General features: G+C 35.5%; 2 protein-coding genes across 2 annotated transcripts; one reads left to right on the top strand and one right to left on the bottom strand.

Annotated features, from left to right (window-relative positions):
* The first annotated feature begins 1,426 nt into the window (after nt 1–1,426).
* Nucleotides 1,427–2,670, top strand: LOC132266912 (ethylene-responsive transcription factor ERF011). The gene has a single exon (XM_059767930.1). The coding sequence runs from the start codon at nt 1,959–1,961 to the stop codon at nt 2,421–2,423; it is 465 nt and encodes a 154-aa protein (XP_059623913.1). The 5' UTR covers nt 1,427–1,958; the 3' UTR covers nt 2,424–2,670.
* Nucleotides 2,671–5,070: 2,400 nt separating this feature from the next.
* On the bottom strand, nt 5,071–18,104 carry LOC132266911 (CBS domain-containing protein CBSX1, chloroplastic). Its single transcript, XM_059767929.1, has 8 exons — nt 17,768–18,104; nt 16,132–16,219; nt 15,989–16,053; nt 15,127–15,175; nt 7,444–7,496; nt 5,768–5,883; nt 5,590–5,647; nt 5,071–5,490 (listed from the first exon to the last, which is right to left on the bottom strand). The coding sequence occupies exons 1-8, from the start codon at nt 17,993–17,995 to the stop codon at nt 5,416–5,418; spliced, it is 732 nt and encodes a 243-aa protein (XP_059623912.1). The 5' UTR covers nt 17,996–18,104; the 3' UTR covers nt 5,071–5,415.
* Between the last annotated feature and the right edge of the window lie 296 nt (nt 18,105–18,400).

The raw sequence follows: 18,400 nt of genomic DNA, 5'->3' as shown, positions 1-18,400 counted from the left end.
ATTGCTTTAAAAAGAAAGGTGAATGGTGGATTTAGTGTACTACAAGTTTATCAGTAGATGAACATAACAATATAGTTTAAGGTACGAAATCTACAATTATAATTATCACATAATTAAAAGTGATTTATTTCCAACTAATCAAGGCCATTAAACTATTCAAAATTGTCACAATTATATATTTCTATTATACTTTAATTTTAGATGAATCCAATTTGTAAAATTGAAATGCAAATAATTTTTATACACTGCATATCGATTCGATTCGGATCATTCTATCAATTCATTTTTGGTTCCATTTTAATCACTAGACAAATAAAAATGAACTCAAAAACGTGACATATATGCTTGATTTGTAACTCAGTTTTTAAACAACAATAAAAGACAATTATCTGAAACATGTCTTTTTATAATTGAATTTCCAGAAAACTGTTTTTAGAAAATTGAACTAAATAGAATTTTTTGTACAATTTTTTGTTTTTTGGTTTTTTAAAAATAGAAAATTATTCTCAGAATTACAAACCAAACAAGCTTACATTTTTATAACGTTTTCAAAAAACTAAATCAAGTAGAGTTTTTTGTACAATTTTCGAGAACAAAAAACTGTTTCAATAGTTACAAACTAAGCAGACCCTTCACTTATCATATACAAATATTGAGACATAGTGCCTTCAAAAACCAAAATCCTACGCGCCACTCACACATTTAGAAGGTAAAGAAAATATTATTAAACCATAATGCCTTTGATATTTAATACCATTCGGGATTCCTTCTAAAGCCTATTAAATATAGTAATTTTTACGGACCGTATTAAATAACCAATATTTTTTAAAATTATTTTTATTATTATTTTTACAGTTAATCTCACAACGCAGTTGGAATACTTAAACTATCTGCCTTTCACCTTGAAAGAAAATAAAATTGTCAAATAAGGAGCTAATAAATGATTAATCTCCCTTTTGTTACACAATGCAAATCTTAAAAATATAAAATTAATTAAAAGTTACACATATCATTTAAACATAAAATTTTTGCGCCAGGTGGGATTCGAATACAAGACATCAGTTTGCTCATGAAGACCGAGTTCTTCCAAAACTTTCCCCACAAATATTAATAATTGAATATACAATTGTCAATGTATAATTGCTCCACTAAATATCATCTATGATTAATAAGTGCTTCTTCTTTAATTCTCTGTTTGTTTACTAATGTTGGCATCACTAGTCCGAAATCACCAACACCACCTCCACTCAGCTCACAAGACAACAAATCCACAGGGGCATACCAGTCATTTCACCATATCGTTATTGCTAGGGACGAAAAGTCAAGTTGTAGAGGTACCTGTCCATCCACCGACCACCGACCTACCTTCCACCTCATTATAAAAACCTAAAAAAAAACTATAATATATATATATATATATATATAACAATATATAATCACTTTCTCTCTCCTCACCATAGAGCAAATGACAAATGCTTGTCCAAATTTGAATTCCATTTTTCACTAGCCCACAAACTCCACAACCCATCAACCCTTTCAAACCTCTCCATTTCTTTCTCTTCCTTTTCTTTTTCCTTCCATCCAAACAAACAAAAGAAACCCAGTTCCAAAGCGGCAAGCCGGTCACCTACTATATATAAAGATATACAATCGAATTGTATAGAGATTAGAGAGAGATTGTGTCGGTGCACACACACATATATAATTATATATATATATATATATATATATATATTATATTTTCTCTTTCAATTCAATTGAAGAAAAAAACGTGGAGGCTTGAGCAGATGACAAGAGAACCTTGGCACCCAAGAAGTCACAACACAAACCCATCGATTTTTTTTTGATGGGTTTTCTTCTTTCTCTCTCTATAATTTCTTCTTGAAGTCTGTACGCATATATATATATATATTATAGAGAGAGAGAGTGGGGTTTTAGAGAGAGAGAGAGAGAGATAGATGGAAGGGGGAGGGGGGAAGAGGAAGAGCGAGAGGCCGTACAAGGGGATAAGGATGAGGAAGTGGGGGAAGTGGGTGGCGGAGATCAGAGAGCCCAACAAACGGTCAAGAATCTGGTTGGGTTCATACTCGACGCCGGTGGCGGCGGCGCGTGCATACGACACCGCCGTGTACTACCTCCGCGGGCCGTCAGCGAGGCTCAACTTCCCGGAGCTGCTGGCGGCGGAAGGCGGCGTGGGACTCCACGACATGTCTTCGGCCTCAATTCGGAAGAAAGCCATAGAGGTGGGTGCAAGAGTTGATGCAATAGAGAGCACAACCCCTAATTCCATGGCGGTGGGTGTCCATGAAGAACCACCACCACCAAGCTCTACCGGATTCAAACCATGTTGGTTCGAGGAGAAACCCGACTTGAACAAGAAGCCCGAACCCGAGGACCCGGATTGTTGCGATGATGATTGGTAAAATCCACTTTTAATCAAATCCCAAGTACTCTCTCTCTATCTTGTAATATGTACACATATGTAACTATATTATGTAAGGGGGTGTTTTCGCTATTTTGCTAGCTAACACACACCAAGACACTTAATTTGGTGGAGATTACTATGTTTTTCATTTTTTTTTTCTTTTTTTTAATATGGATAAAGAAGTTTTGTTGCTATGTAACTTGTAGCTGGAATTAATTAGTGTAGTATTTAGTTTTCTCATTTTATTTTTTTGTTTTCGTTTGCATATACATACATATATACAATTGCTCTACTCTACTCTGACTTATCTATGTGATTCAAACGTCACATGTTCGAAACAGGAGACGACCTCTTTACTGTTTTTAATCTTAGCTTTGTAGCTGGACTAATCTGTTTTAGGCATATATGTGTGTGTGTGTGTATATATATATATATATATATATAATTTGGATATAGAGTAAGTGAGAGGGAATTTATTAGGGTTTTTGTGGATGATTGAGGGGGTGGTAGAGTGGTGGAGGTTGAGTTATTGGTGGTGGAAGGCAAAAGGGGGTTGTGTGGGGGTGGGAGAGAGGGAACATCAATGGGCCTACATTTGTTTTTGAGTTGATGCAAGTGGCCTGTATGTACTAACTACTGGAGTATTAAGTGATAAGATTTGAGTTAGGTATTTTTCTGGTTTCCCACTGTAGCTAAAGACTAGATTGTGGGACCCCCACACACACAAACACACACTTCCACACACTAGAGAAAGGGAGAGATGTTCCCTATTAATGGATGTCTTTGAGGTTAAGTGACTTTGTATTTTGTCATGATTCAATTTTACATCAAATAAAGTGTTTTTTTCTTTGCACCAATTGGTTAGGTGAGGCCAATTGTATATGGAGAAAAGGGTTTCCATCAAAATATTGAAGATGCCATTGTTCATGGGTACAGAGTACAAAGACACTCATGCCTTGGCATTTAATTTTGTGTCATTTTCATTATGAGAGTAGTGGCTACTTAGCTCATGGTTCACTTCATTTTATTTGCAATCCGCCGACACTGAGAATGATAGGTTGTGAGCCTTACATTAGGTGAAGTTACAATTTAAAAACTCCGGCTCTCACCTCACATCTTGAAAGTTCGAAGTTGGAATCTCTCTTATCATTTTTAGAGAGTTTTTTTTTTTTTTGACATTTAGTTGGTTCATGCAAGGACGAAACAAATACATGTGTCTTATACAAGGTGGTCTAAGAAGTTCGGTCGACATTAATATCGTCGACCAGGGATGGTGAACTATAAGGTGCTGCTTTAAGGAGTTCAGCCGACATCACTATCTTCAACCTGAAATGGTGAACAGGAATGATGAATTATAAAGTGTTAACGAATACATGTGTTTTATACGAGGTGGTCTAAGAAGTTTTGCCGACGTTACTATAGTCGACCAAGGATGGTGAACTATAAGGTGCTGTTCTAAGAAGTTCAGCTGACATCAAGGATGGTGAATTATAAGGTGTTGCTCTAAGAAGTTCAGCTGACATCACTATCTTCAGCCCGAAATGGTGAACATGAATGATGAATTATAAAGTGTTCTAAGAAATTCGGTCAACGATCAGGGAAAAAAGAATAAAAAAACAGATGCCGGTTTAAATAAATTGTAAAAACAGATTATTGTTTAGTGAGACTTGGCAGGTCAAAAGGTTTGTGTTTGAACACAAATTTGATTAGAAAATAAATTGTGATGCCATGGTATTCAATTAATAGTATTATTAAGAAAGAAACAAAGAGAAGACGTGCATCATCTTTTACTTTAGAATTGTAAATAATACTGTATTGAGCTCACCTGACAAGGACAAAGAGAGAGTCAGTCAAATGTAGATTTTAAGTTCTCAATTTCTTACTATTAATTATTTTTATTAAAAAAAATATAATCACCTGATTTGAAGGAGCCTGAGAATCCCTTATATATATACATATATGTCACTCTAGATTTAGACCTAATTATATACAAAAGATACAGAATCATTATGAATCAATATGCTTAACAAACCCTTAGAGCACCCCCGGAAAATTTTCAAGGCGAGAATTCTCCCGGTGCATATGCCCGTGGTAAATTATTGGGTGTTCTAAGAGGCCCAACACCATCATCATCGACGAAAGAAAAAAAAAGAGAACTCCCAACTATGCATAAAATGGAAACTGAAAGTGAAGGATCATAGAATGCAACAAAAGGGGCGATTTTCGAGCCTGCAAACAGCCAGCCGTGGACTATGCATAACATGGAAACTGCAAGTGAAGGATCACAAGGGGCAATTTTCGAGCCTGCAAACAGCCAGCACGCGCGGCAGCTGCAAGAGCAAAGACAAAGCCAGCACCTATTTTCTTGTTCAGACTTCGTCTCGTCACATTCCAAATTTCATACTGTTGTAAAGAATATTCTGTTCAAATTCTAAACAATCACATCAGGCAAACAAGCATCTTGGGATTTCAGTTACAGAAAACCCAATGGTCGGTTTGGCAGTTTATGGGTACTACGTTAATAAGTAGTCATGCTACAGTTGGATGGAACATGAATTTTGGAATGTAGCCAGCAAAGGTTACAGTAACTTGAAAATTTTAACAAAAATAACTATTTTTGTATCAACCCGAACACAACCAGAATATAATCCACAAAAAAGCCTATTATTTTAGCTAATAGAATCCATGTAATTAATTATGCCAAGAAACTCTGATGTTTTTCACATAACCAAAACTTTTTACACATAAAACAGTGGAGATCGATCGATCTTTTAGAAATATAAATGGGAAAAGCAGTGAGTTACTGCTGCAGCTATTAATGTTAATGATAGCTCGTTCCTTGATCTTCTCAAACTAGAGGAAAGGAAGTGCCATACCTAATCATGAAGAGAGCAACTAAATCTTTTGGAAAAGTGTGTATAATAAGCATGAATCCTGCTTGCCGAGTCAGAATGCCCCAATATATCTGAACATGAAGCTAGTTCTGGATGTTATGCTTCATTTCCACTAGCGCGTTTTATGACAAGGGCTGCTCTAACAACATTTCCTCTTGTAATTATCCCGACCTTCAAAATAGTAAAGTTGGCTGATTAAAACACAAAGAAGAAAGATGACATATAAAGTTGAAGGGGACAACAAGAAGCAGCAGCATGGATCTCACTTACCAGCTTACCATCGCCATCTACAACAGGAAGTCGACGATATTTTGTTTTAAGCAATAATCTGACAACAAATGAATCATTCCACAAGTCAAGTGCAATTATTTTAGTAAAGATGGTAAAACAGCTGTGGTGAGTAAAGAAAGTAGAAGATAAAAAAGAAAAGGAGAAAGCATGCCAGAACCTAGCAACGTCTTCAAGATTGGTGGATTCACGAACGACCATTGGAGCTGGTGTCATAAGATCACCAACCACTTTCCCATTGGTTTTACTGAGCAGCTTCTGTACCTCGTTGAAGGTCTGCAATGGTGGGAAACATATATACAAAAAATTATGTAGAACTGTGATATGAAAACATTGTGTGAAAGTATGATTTACGAAATATGAATAAACTAACATTTCCCTCCCCATTGGAGTCACTAAAAATGTGTCTAACTTCCCACTTATTGGGAGTTGTTCTGTGTAGATAATACTCCATAGTCCTAATTCTTTGAATCAAATTCTCAAAAACCTTAAGTGGACAATCTACAGCTGATTTTTCAGCCAATTAGCAACCAGGAAACTACACCACCAAGAGAGAGAGAGAGAGAGAGAGAGAGAGAGAGAGAGAGAGAGAGAGCATGTAACTTCTCCAATCTACTTTATTACTGATTATATCAATACATAGATAGAGTACATAATGGTTAATAAGTCTCAGAATTTCACCATGTTGCTATATGGTCAATGAATCACATAATTCCACCATGTTGCTACGTACCAGTGGAAAGTCAGAGACTCACAATAGAAGCATTTTATGCTGATCTTGCAATTTATTTCAATACTTAGGTGCTACACACATGGCAATAATTAAATAGGGATATCACACTAAGCTACTTCTTAAACAACTCCATTCACCCATCACCATCGACCCAAAAAAAAAACCACCATTAACTGGTTAAAAAATAATAATAATCCACTATTAAGAATTCATCAAGGAGTATTCCTTATTTAAGCAAGGTACCTATTAAATACTGTCCTGACATAAATGTCACTTTTCCTTCTTAGGATGTCTCAAAAAACTTCTCTCTTTTCGAAAAGACTCCCATATAAAAAAAGTAACTTTCCAGAAATCCTCCTTGGATTTTGAAAACTTTTCCAAAATTAACAATCTTAAATCATTATGTTTTGAAGGTTCTTTTTGAAATTTAAAGAAAAGAAATGCATGTCACCTTAAACAGTTGCAATCTACAATTTTTACTATTCTTCTAAAACCTTTTAACTTTTCAAATCATAAACATAAACATTGTTAATCATTTTTAAATATTCATAGAGATAACAAACATTTCTGAATCTGTCTTAATCATTCAATTAGAATTCTTAAAGGAAAATAATGTTGAACCACATAAAAAAGCATTGACGTATGGAGATTTAACCAACCAAACAGCCCACCCCACCACCCACCCCACACCTCCCAACCCCCAACCCCCAACCCCCAACCCCTCATCTTCTCAAGACCAACAAATAAAAAAAGGCTTAAATTCTGTAAAAGAAATAAGAGCGAATCATAATTAACCACCCACCATAAGATAAATATACACATACATACATATATATATATATATATATCTATATATATATATAATCCTGATGTGCAAGTGGTGATATTTTGACTACAAACATTTCTTAATATGCCTTAATCATTAAATTAATTTTTAAGCAAAAAAATGTTGAACAACAAAAGCTTGAAATTCTGTACATGAGAGTGAATCATAAATAACCACCTAGCACAAGATATCTATATATATGAATCCTGATGTGCAAGTAGTGATATATTGACTACCATAAAGAAACTACTTCAAAGCAGAGATGGTTTCTACATACTTTCCAAGTGCTGTCGACTTCTGGGAACAAGCTTGTATCAGTTTGTCCACCACCTAACAGAAATTTCATATATTAAACAATTAGCATCAAGTCAGGACTAAGAGACCATATTTATGCAAACACCAATTTCATTCTTCCATAAAATAGTTAAACAATGTGAATAAATGGATACCCTTGATAGATGTAATCAAATGCAGTTGAGAAGTCAGTAAATAAACTGTCTTGCAAATAAGTCAATAACAGTAGGAAAAAGAGGTGCACTCTTTTCACCCAAGAGACATCACTTCAGATTCTTGCTCAACCTCACAGTTAAAACACCACGAGGCAAGTTGTATTCATGCATGGATATTTTTCTTTATTATCCCTTACTAAAAAATCTCAATTAAAGGTGGTCCTGGTGGCAGCAAATCTTGCACAAACCACCTTCTGAAAAAAAAAAAATCTTGCAGAAACCACCAAGTCATGGCACAATGGTATGGAGACAAGGTACCTGATATAACTTATAGACCTTCAACTACGTAATAACATGTTGATACCATCAACGGTCAAGTAAGTAAAATGTGAGGTATTATCTTCAAACCTTCCAATATGGCTTAAAGATGCAAAACAGAAAATTTCACAATTCAAACCAATAAAATAAAAGGTTATGGAGTCTCCAATTATAAGCATAAAGACAGTTGCAAATCAAAGCCAATACTTGTTCTTTACCCAGCACTGGCCAAAAATGACCCTCGTCCGCTGCGATTGTTCAGAATAAGTACAGGACTGTTAATCACATTTGGGTTACGTTATCTGGCTTCAACCATAAGGCTTCTTCCTAAAAGATCAACAATTGATATGCTTGATACCAATTGAAATTAAAAGCATTGCTCAAGACCAGAAAACACTATATCCAAAACAGATCTAGATTATTTTGTTCAATTTTTAACTAACTGGTTTTCTAGAAATTTGTACTGAAATTCAGTACAAATGCAACAATATAAATTATTTACACTATAAAAAGCCAAACTAAAACAATCAAGCAATCACACATAAACACATGATGTTTCCTTGCAAAACACCAATTGGGAAAATTACCCAAATAAATTAAATCCACTATACAAAGAAAGGCAATAAAACCCTAAGGATCAAATTCTAAACCCCCATAAAATACCTAGTTACCACTTAGTTATCTCTAATCCAAACTAAAGTCAGATGTTCTTCTCGAACTCTGCTATTGCCAGTAAACAAATCCGCTCCTCACGCGATCCTCTTCTCCTTGTAGTGATCTCCTCGACTAGTCGTCCAACCTTCAAGTTCTTTGTGTCATTTAAACTCAACAAGTTAATAATCAACGTTTTGAATTATAACTCACCATCTGATGCAAGATGCTAGATAGTGGGAAAAAAAAAAATGCACTGTGTCTAAATACTCTTTGTAGAACTCTCTAGATGTGTACTCTTATATATTAGTTTTAGAGCTCTAGGGGTGTTTATATATTACTTCAATCCAAAAGAACTAGGGCCTTAGAGTTGTGATTAAAAGATGAAACTATATTCCGCACCACTTGATCAATCTATCTTAATTTTGAGAGATCGAACTCCCTCCAATGGCCTTCAAGCGATGTGCCCAACAGGATCGGGCGATCCACCCGTAACTCGATGCTTTTTGGAGTTGGTTCAAATGATGTTTTGACCAATCCGTCTATCACTTGAAGCTCACTGTTTTTCAATAAGAACTTGTCTAAAAATGTTCGATTGAATCATCACAATTTCGATCGTTCGATCGATGAGTTGTACTTTGATGAATTAGGTTTTCTTGATAAAAAAAGTTTTATGACTTTAAAAAATCTATTTAGTAAATCAAAACATGTATACAATGAGCCCTGAGCCCTGAAATGATTAATGATATGAATGCATAAAATAAAAAACCCTAATAGGCGATTTAGTAATTCAAAAGATAAATTTAGTTTTTTACCTTCTTGATCTTGTACCTTTCTTCAGAGTCCATGAATCCTAGATAAATTCTATCTTTTACCAACTAAACCAACTTTTGAATTATATGTGGTAAAAATAAAAATTACAGACTTTTGTCTTCTGTCACTGAATTTGCCAACACTAAGTTCTAATATTCTCCATCCTCCTTAGAACCCAAGGACACAGGTAAAAAATGTAATGAACAAACCATGTTCAAGTAAGTCCAAAAGCTCATACTCAATGACGTTGCACAATAATTTTTTGGTAGGGAAATTACATATCAACCCATGGATATAGACCCTGTAACATGGACACTCCTCAACACTACAAAATGTGACATTAGTACTGTTGGAAAACAGGTCTCTTGCGGAAGCAAAATTAATTTCCACTCGTTTTTCCAAATCATAAATTAAAGAAGAACAATATTATACGACCTTTGGACGAACAGTAGATTATCTAATGAAAGAAATCTCTTTCTTCAAGGAATGGGCTGGCACTTTAGTAGCGCTTCTAAACACCCCCAAATCTTCACTCCTATGACCTTGAATGGAATCCACAAGCTTTGGAAGAGTGGGCTCCAAGAGAGTATAAAAACCTTAGAGAGAGAATATGTCTTATGAGAGTACAAGAGATTATGAGAGACAACACACATACATATAGGGAGAGGGGTGGGCCGCCCCCATCTCTCTCCCTCTCCTTGTTTCCTTCTAACTCCCGTGCTTGAACTCCAAGTTAGGCTAGGAGTGGGATCTAGTGGGGCCTAAATACTTGGCTCGAATGGGGCTATTAAATGTCTAGTCAACTCTTGACCCAAGTAATTAGCCCATAAATTATTTTTAATTCCACTAAATAAAAAAAGGGTTAAAATCATAAAATCCCCCTCTACTTTCAAAATCATGCATAAGACCCCAGTAGAATTTACGAAAAAAAAAAAAAAAAAAAAACTTATCAAGTTACCCCCAAACCCGTGACCGACCCGTTAAATGGATTGTGAAATGTCAAATTTGACCTTATTATTTAATTTAATATTAAATTAAAAGCTATAATTATTATATTAAAATTATTAAAATAATACTGGGAGCGAGAAATGGGTCATTGATCGCACCCGAAGAACCCTAGACAGGGGGTAGGTAGGCAAAGATCCCCGAGTGGTCAATGCTGAATCGCCTACCAAGTCAACAATCAAATATTCCTACTTTTCCGCCCATCCACTTTCATTCTTCATCTAAAAACTCACGGAGTAAGCAACTAGACACCATTTTCCTTGAGATCGAAGATCAACAGGTTCTATTGACCTCAGTAAGATAACAACCCATCTAACATTAAATAATATTATTATAAAGGGGCATTTTAATAATTTTAAAGTATTAATTATAGCTTTTAATTTAATATTAGGGTAAAGTACACCAACACCCTCTGAGGTTTGTCAAAAAGACACTCAGATGAAAGTTACATATTTTTGGGACAATGACACCCCTTGAAGATTGAAAAGTGGACAAAGACACCCCTTGAAGCCAACTGGCATGAAAAATTGACCAAAATACCCTTTGACCATTTAGTTGACCTTTATAACTTTAGAAGCTAATAAATTGGACGAAACTACCCTTATAAACAAACAGCCACAATCTTAGGAATTTTGCAATAGAGTGATCCAAATGACACTTCTGGAACCGCTCAATAATCTGCAGCAAGCAGGAAGATTGAAAAATTTGTGTATAAAAACATTTGCCAACCTTTTGCTTTCTTGCATACAAAAAAAAAAAAAAGAAGCAATTCCTCCAACAAGAAGAAATTATATCACAATGAAATTTGTGGTTTCTGAAGCAAGAGGCGGTTCCCAAAGATTTCAACTAGCATTTATTTACCAGGACAGAGAAATATAATAATTAATCGGGCTTCTCATCTTCACTGAAGATAAAAATAAAAAGGACATCAGGAAAAGCCAAGAGGCAAAAGCAAAAAAACAGCCAACACCACTTTAAGGAGAACAAATACAATTCCTTATACAATATAATAAGAATGGAAAAGAAAAAGAGAACTTCAACATTCATATGGAATAAAAAAATAAAAATAAAAAAAATAAAAAAACCTCATAGATCGAAGGAACAAGAAGAAAAAGAGAACTTCAACAGGAACAAAAAAAAACCCCTACCATATATGGAATTATAGATCAAAGGGTTTTAGGGCTTGCCGAGGCCTATGAAGTTCATGGAGGTATCTCGGGAGGTTGGGACTTCGTTCGTGTCGCTGGGCGACATAAGACGACGATGTCTCCGCAGCTTGCCTTACGGACTGGGGGTGGACCAGATCTTCGAGTAGAGAGAGAGAGAGAGGCAGACGATATGTTAGATGGTTAGAAGATTAGGGATTAACATTCAGGGGCAATTGTGTCATTTTGATAGCTTTGATATTTTGCAATAAATCTGAATTTAATATTAAGGGGCAATTTTGTCTTTTCATATGATTTAAGGCCTTATTTGGATGAAATTTTTTCAAGGGGGTGTCATTGTCCCAAAAATTGGTAACTTTCATCTGATTGTCCTTTTGACAACTCTCCAGGGGTGTTAGTGTACTTTACCCTTAATATTAAATAAAAGGTGAAATTTGACATTTCACAACTCATATAATGGGTTGGTCATGGGTTTGGGGGTAACTTGATAAGTTTTGTTAGTTCAAGGGGTTTTTTTAATTCTACTGGGGATTTTATGCACGATTTTGAAAGTAAAGTGGGGCTTTATGATTTTAACCCTAAATATAATTGCACTCTAAGTGATGAATAGTAAAAGTCACACCACGTTAAATTACGAGATAACCCCTCCATGCATAATTAGTGATTGGATAAATAATGTCATCGATCCAATTACTAATTTACCCTTATTTTGACTTCTTTGATTTATTCCGTTTGACCACATAAAAATTTATTTTCAGAAAAATAATATATATTTAATTAATAAGTATAAAATAAAACAATTGCATCAAAACCACTGGATCCAGATTTCTGTGATCAAACTAATCAAGTCAAAATAAATTATCTAGCATAGAAACCATCTTGAGAATATATGTTCCAATGCCAATAATTAATGATTATCCAAAATACCCAACTATAAACCCTAAAGTCTATTACTCTCTCGGGTTTAAGGGTTACTCGCTATAACACTAATAAGTAAATAATTACTATGAAGACTATTGTAATTTTTTCACTTATCCTTTATCCAGTTCAATGTGTCCAACACATCACATGCATGATTTTGAGTCTTCCACTCAAATGACTGAGATAAGCCATCATATCTCAAAGAAACTAACATGCTACATTCTTTCAGACAGAATGTCCAAGTTCCATCATTGAATGCTGTTGAAAGAAAAATAGAAGTTAAAGAGAGAAATTAAAACATGAAGAACACATTGATATAACGTGGTTCAGCCACTAGGCAACACACAAAACCGAAAGGGATACGTCTCTTTCATTACATTATATCTTAATTTTGTTTACAATAACCACCTCTATTTATAGGTGAATTCGGCAAGATTTGTAGCTATAATAAAGGAATTACACAGAAAGTCAAATACAACTATGGCAACAACTTGTTGCCCAAGTATAGCAACTTAACATTCTGTCAAGGAGTGATTTAAGGGCTTATATCACTCCCCCCCCCAAGTTGGTACACGGATATTTAACTTAAGCGTCCAACTTGAAATTAAATATAAAGTTGTCGAGGGTCTGAGACGAGTTGATCCAGAGATCCGAGACTAGTAGAGTATAGAGTAGGGTATTACAAACCTCCTCTGATACCATGTTGAAAGAAAAATAAAAAGTTGAAGAGAGAAATTAAAACATGAAGAACACATAGATATAACGTGGTTTAGCCACTAGGGCTTACATCCACGGCACACAAAGCCGAAAGGCCTACATATCTTTCATTACATTCTCTCTTAATTTTGTTTACAATAACCACCTCTATTTATAGGTGAATTGGGCAAGACTTGTAGCTATAATAAAAGAATTACACAGAAAGTCAAATACAAATATGGCAACAACTTGATGCCTAAGTACAACAACTAAACATTCTATCAAGGAGTGATTTAAGGGCTTAAATCACTCATATAATTATTCTCCAACAAATGCGAACCAAGTTTATAATAATGCAATTCAATGATTAATATCTCCTATGCACACAAATCATCATTATATAGCCAAAGAACAACTTAATTAATCTCATGAATTAACCAATACAAGCTTACACCAAATGTATGTAAAACCTTTGAATAACACATAATTCATTGACAATAAAATGTCAAATATAATCAAATATTTGCTCTGAAGGGCATATAATCCCAACAAGTACCCTTGTGATAATGTGTTAACTGAAACCATCACATATTCCATCCAAAATAATGTGTCAACTCGCTCATGAATCATCTTTCCCTTCATCATTATTTTATTCTTTATTTCTCATTCTTCCTCAACTACCACCGCACACAAGCACCACAAACATATGCCACTCCCACCACCCTTTAACTTTCTCTGAATCTAGAAGGCACGAAAATACTCACGTTACAAACCATCATTATCTCTTAACCCACCACCGCTCACTTTCTCTCAAAACTTTCCCACCAAAATATTTATCATTGTTGTAGGGTCGGTAGAATTAGGACCACACGTTTCTATGTTTCTATAGGAATTCCACAAGGATTATACCCTTGTGGATTTTGTTGTAAGATCAAGATCGATTAGGTACTTTTGGATAGTAAGATAAAGGATTATACCCTTGTGGGATTTTGTTGTGAGATCAAGATCGATTAGGTACTTTTGGATAGTAAGATAAAGGATTATACCCTTGTGGGATTTTGTTGTGAGATTAAGATCGATTAGGTATATTTAGATAGTAAGATCATATTATCATAATCCAGGCAAAGATTTAAAAAACAAAGAGCGCATAAAGAAAGTGAACTCCAACTCAAGGGTGTTTCTAATGTTCAACTCATTCAATTTCATTGTGTTGGCCAATTAATGTGGGTTTTAGGACATATTTAGTGGTCTTCTATTAGGGTCAAACTCAAGCACAACACTGCTAAGTATCATCCTTTGTGATGCTTGAATGTATATAAGCTACTACGACCAAGCCCTGTGGGAGTCATGTTTTGCTTAGGACGCCATTCCATTCTCTTTTGGACCAGCTGAATCATCCAGCCGCCACTTTCTTGACCTCTCAAAATGGGGAGCCACCTCCACTTCAGCTGTCAAATAAGAATCTTAGACATGTTAAGCAGACGGCATGGCAGAGACCGGTGTTGCCACAAGCACCGGACCACTACCTAAAGAGAGTCCTCAGGCACAACCTCTTACCTTGAGCAGATGTAGAGTTTACGAGTGCCTTCTCCTTAAGTTCTATATGGAGAGTGATGGTTTTCTGGACAAGGATAAATAAAATCAAGCTTAATGAGCCCTAAGGCGTAACTTAAGAGAGAACAAGCTGTGATGCAACCTTCCATTAATGTACATGTGGCTTTCAGAAAATGATTCACATGAGCTTATGTCATCAGGTAACCACATATCAACACTGTTAAATTAAAATCACCACTTCCATTCGCATCAGATATGTAGTCCAGTGCTAACAATTCAAAAAGAATATTGTTCTACCAAGAATAACATCAAGAAGAAGAAATTGATTATGTTAAGTATTCCAAAACAAGATCATATGACAGGGTTGAAATCAGTATTTTGATTCACCTGATATGGAATCTAGTGCTAACAAGTCATAGTCTGAAACAAGGCCAACCTGCAGAAACAAATAAACTTATTAACCCTGTCAAAGCACAAGAAGTTCACTTGCATAAATTGTGTTCTAACATACATCGCAGATCATCGAGGGGGAAAAAAAGCACAATTGCTGCATAAACAAGTCATTGAATATAATGATAACATGATTAATTGGATCTTTTTAAAAGGAGACATGACTTTACGCCATTATGTTTAAACCCCTGATGGCAGAGTACCGTCATGAACTTAGCCAAGCAGGTTATGCCGATTATTCTTTAATGAGTGAACTGCTAGTGATAGAAAAAACAAGACTTGAAGAAATAGTACTCCGCTTTGTTTCGATCTGAAATTAGAAGTTGTCAAGTGAATGCTTGTGATCATTAGTTTCCTTCACTTACATAAACTTTCATCAATTGGTTCCCTTTCAAGGTGGGTGGAGCTTTCTCAAGTTGATGAAATTTTCATAGCTCCCACAGCAACTCAAAATCAACCTGCTATTTAATCGACTAGTATAAACTTGCACAAAGGAATTACTCTCCGCCTACATAGTTATATGACTTTCAAGGTGAACGAAGTTTCCCTATCTGGAATGTATTTCCTTTAAGAAGCCATAGCTATGACTTTCAGAAATGGAACATAAAGATAAAAGAAGAAGGGAAGGATTCCTGTAGTTTGAATCATGAACAAGACAACATAAAAACATGCAGAATTCTAAAATCAGGTTAATGGTTCAGAATCCCCCACCTCACGCGGATAAATACACACACACACACACACAGCAGGATGATAATTTAATCAACAGCTTACCACAAGAAAATTGGGAAAAACTTACCAACTTCCAGTCATCATCAATCACAGGAAAACCAGTTATTCTGTTTTCAACAAGAGCGTCCAAAGCTGTTTGCAGGAGGGCTGATGCATTAGCCATTGGGAAGAAATGTAATCTGGGAAACAGAACTCAAGCACTAGAGATACCTTCATCTACAGTTGTTGTAGGCTTCACCACATGTAAGTCCTCTCTTCGGGTCATAAAATCACCCACTGTGTATACTCCACTTTTAGGCTGCAAAACAACATATCACTGAAACGAGTCTCATATTGGGAAAAAAGGAATCACATAGGATAAAATAAGACTAACATGCCGATATTAAAAATATATATATACATATAGCAAAACTGCACAAATACATATATGATTCGTTAATCAAGACTGATGGGGGAGGCTGACAGGGTATAGATTTAGCTCTTGGCTTTATTTGCACATAGTGGCTGGCACTAGACTTGAACCTCCATTGTCACGCTTGGTGGACCAGGCTTTTACCACTGCCCCAAACAATGGCCTCATATTGGATGCCAAATAGATATATAACATACAGATTTTTCAGTTACTTGTGTTCACAATGTAACATAGCCATTTTAATAGTTCAGTATGGCTTGGTTACTCTACATGCATCACAAATCATCATTGGAAGTTACAAGATTAACATCATAGAAACAGCAAAGTGAAATTTCTGACAACAAAAGATATGAACAGAAAATAACTTCTACCACTTTTTCAACTCCTAAACTTCTACAGGCAGAAACAAACCCAATCAATGTGAAATAAGTTGTTACCACAAAGCAGTCACTGTAACCTTTTCAGAACCTCTTTCTTAGTGATGGTTTATTGTTTATGATTCTAGATGTCCCTTCGTGCATCAATTCCAGTGAACACACATGCATATGCACATCATTCTAAATCAGCAACATTCAGTGACATGATTAAGTTCTCACTTGACAGGGAATGCTTTCCATTCATATTTTTGGAAAACTCACCATACCAAAAGACAATGGAATTCTAAATCGAGGGATAATTATGAAAAAAAGCTTTGGTCAAATTTCAATGCGCTAGAAACCTTGGACATTTCAACAATGGTAATGACCTTGGCACTCTATCCTCTACATTAGGGGCTTGTTAAAAAAAAAATTAAAAAATAAAAATCTTTAATTTTTTCAACTAACATTTAAGTTTATACAATCACGTTCAAATCTATCCCACTCCCTTTTGTCTGTTGGATTGAAAGCTTTCAGCTGTTAATACCAACAAGAATACACGTAATCTGGTGATGGGTGTGTCTGAGACCCAAAAAGGGAGAATTAATAAGCTGATAAATTTCTGATCATTAACAGTTCTCATATTAATGGAACAACTTACTAACAAATTTAAGTTGGAGGCTCCGAGATGGATAAAGAACACCCATATAACCGAAATCGTGACCGAGAAAACACATCTTTGTGCTTCGGTTCAAGTACAAACACCAATCGCTTGTAACTACACTAAGTATCTAAAGGTTTTACAAACTAATTTGACCACTGTTTGACCATAACCTGCGTCAACTACAACTATTTCCCCTTTTGTAGAACTGAAAAGAAAGCACACCAAAATTCAATTCCTTGAAAAATGCAATACTCCAAAGAATATCCTAATAATGATTATTGATTTTGTGTCCTTACGATTGAGTTACCAAAACAATAACTAAAATAATTTATCAAATTTAATCAATTAGGACAAAATATAAATACAAATCTATATGTGTGTGTAATGAATAATGAAATGGATGAGGTGACAGACCGGTACGGTGTTGGCAGTCAAGGTGCTTCCGGCGGCGACGGTGAGGGTTCTGCGAGGTGCAGAGGAGCGGTCGGATGAGTGGAAGCATCGGGAGGAAGAGGTGGAGACGGCGGGAAGCCTAGGGCTGGGACGATATAAGAGGAGGCAAGGAGGCTGGTGGTGGAAGGCGGTGGCGGTGGAACGGAGGAGGGAGAGAGAGAGGTGTTCCGTCGGAAGAATTGAGGTCATGTTTGGCTTTTTCTCTCTCGTCTCCTTCCTTGCGCCTTCAAAATCGAGGAGTGAGAGTGGATATAGAGATTAGTTTGTGCCTTCTCTCTCTTGATAGTTACTGGAAAAGATCACAACAATGAAGTGAATTTGTCAAGCTGGAAATATGAGTCACAATTATTCAAAAGAAAAATTGGAATTTGTACAATTTTTTAATTTTTATATCCACAATCCAAAAATTATAATGTAACTCTGAAATTTTTATTTTGAGTGTCTATCCACGATGGAATTACTTTGTGTCACCATTTTTGAGTTCTGATACCAAAAAATGAAGTAATAATTAAAGTTACATAATTCTTGTCAACAGATATCACCATTTTTTAATTCTGGTACCAAAAAATGAAATAATAATTTAAGTCACACAAT

This window comes from Cornus florida, unplaced genomic scaffold, assembly GCF_030987335.1.
Source record: "Cornus florida cultivar Cherokee Brave unplaced genomic scaffold, ASM3098733v1 CherokeeBrave_3.0.0_Hap2_Chr07, whole genome shotgun sequence".
NCBI lineage: Eukaryota > Viridiplantae > Streptophyta > Magnoliopsida > Cornales > Cornaceae > Cornus > Cornus florida.
The sequence above is the reverse complement of the archived record's forward strand: the minus strand, read 5'-3'. Positions and strand labels throughout refer to the sequence as shown.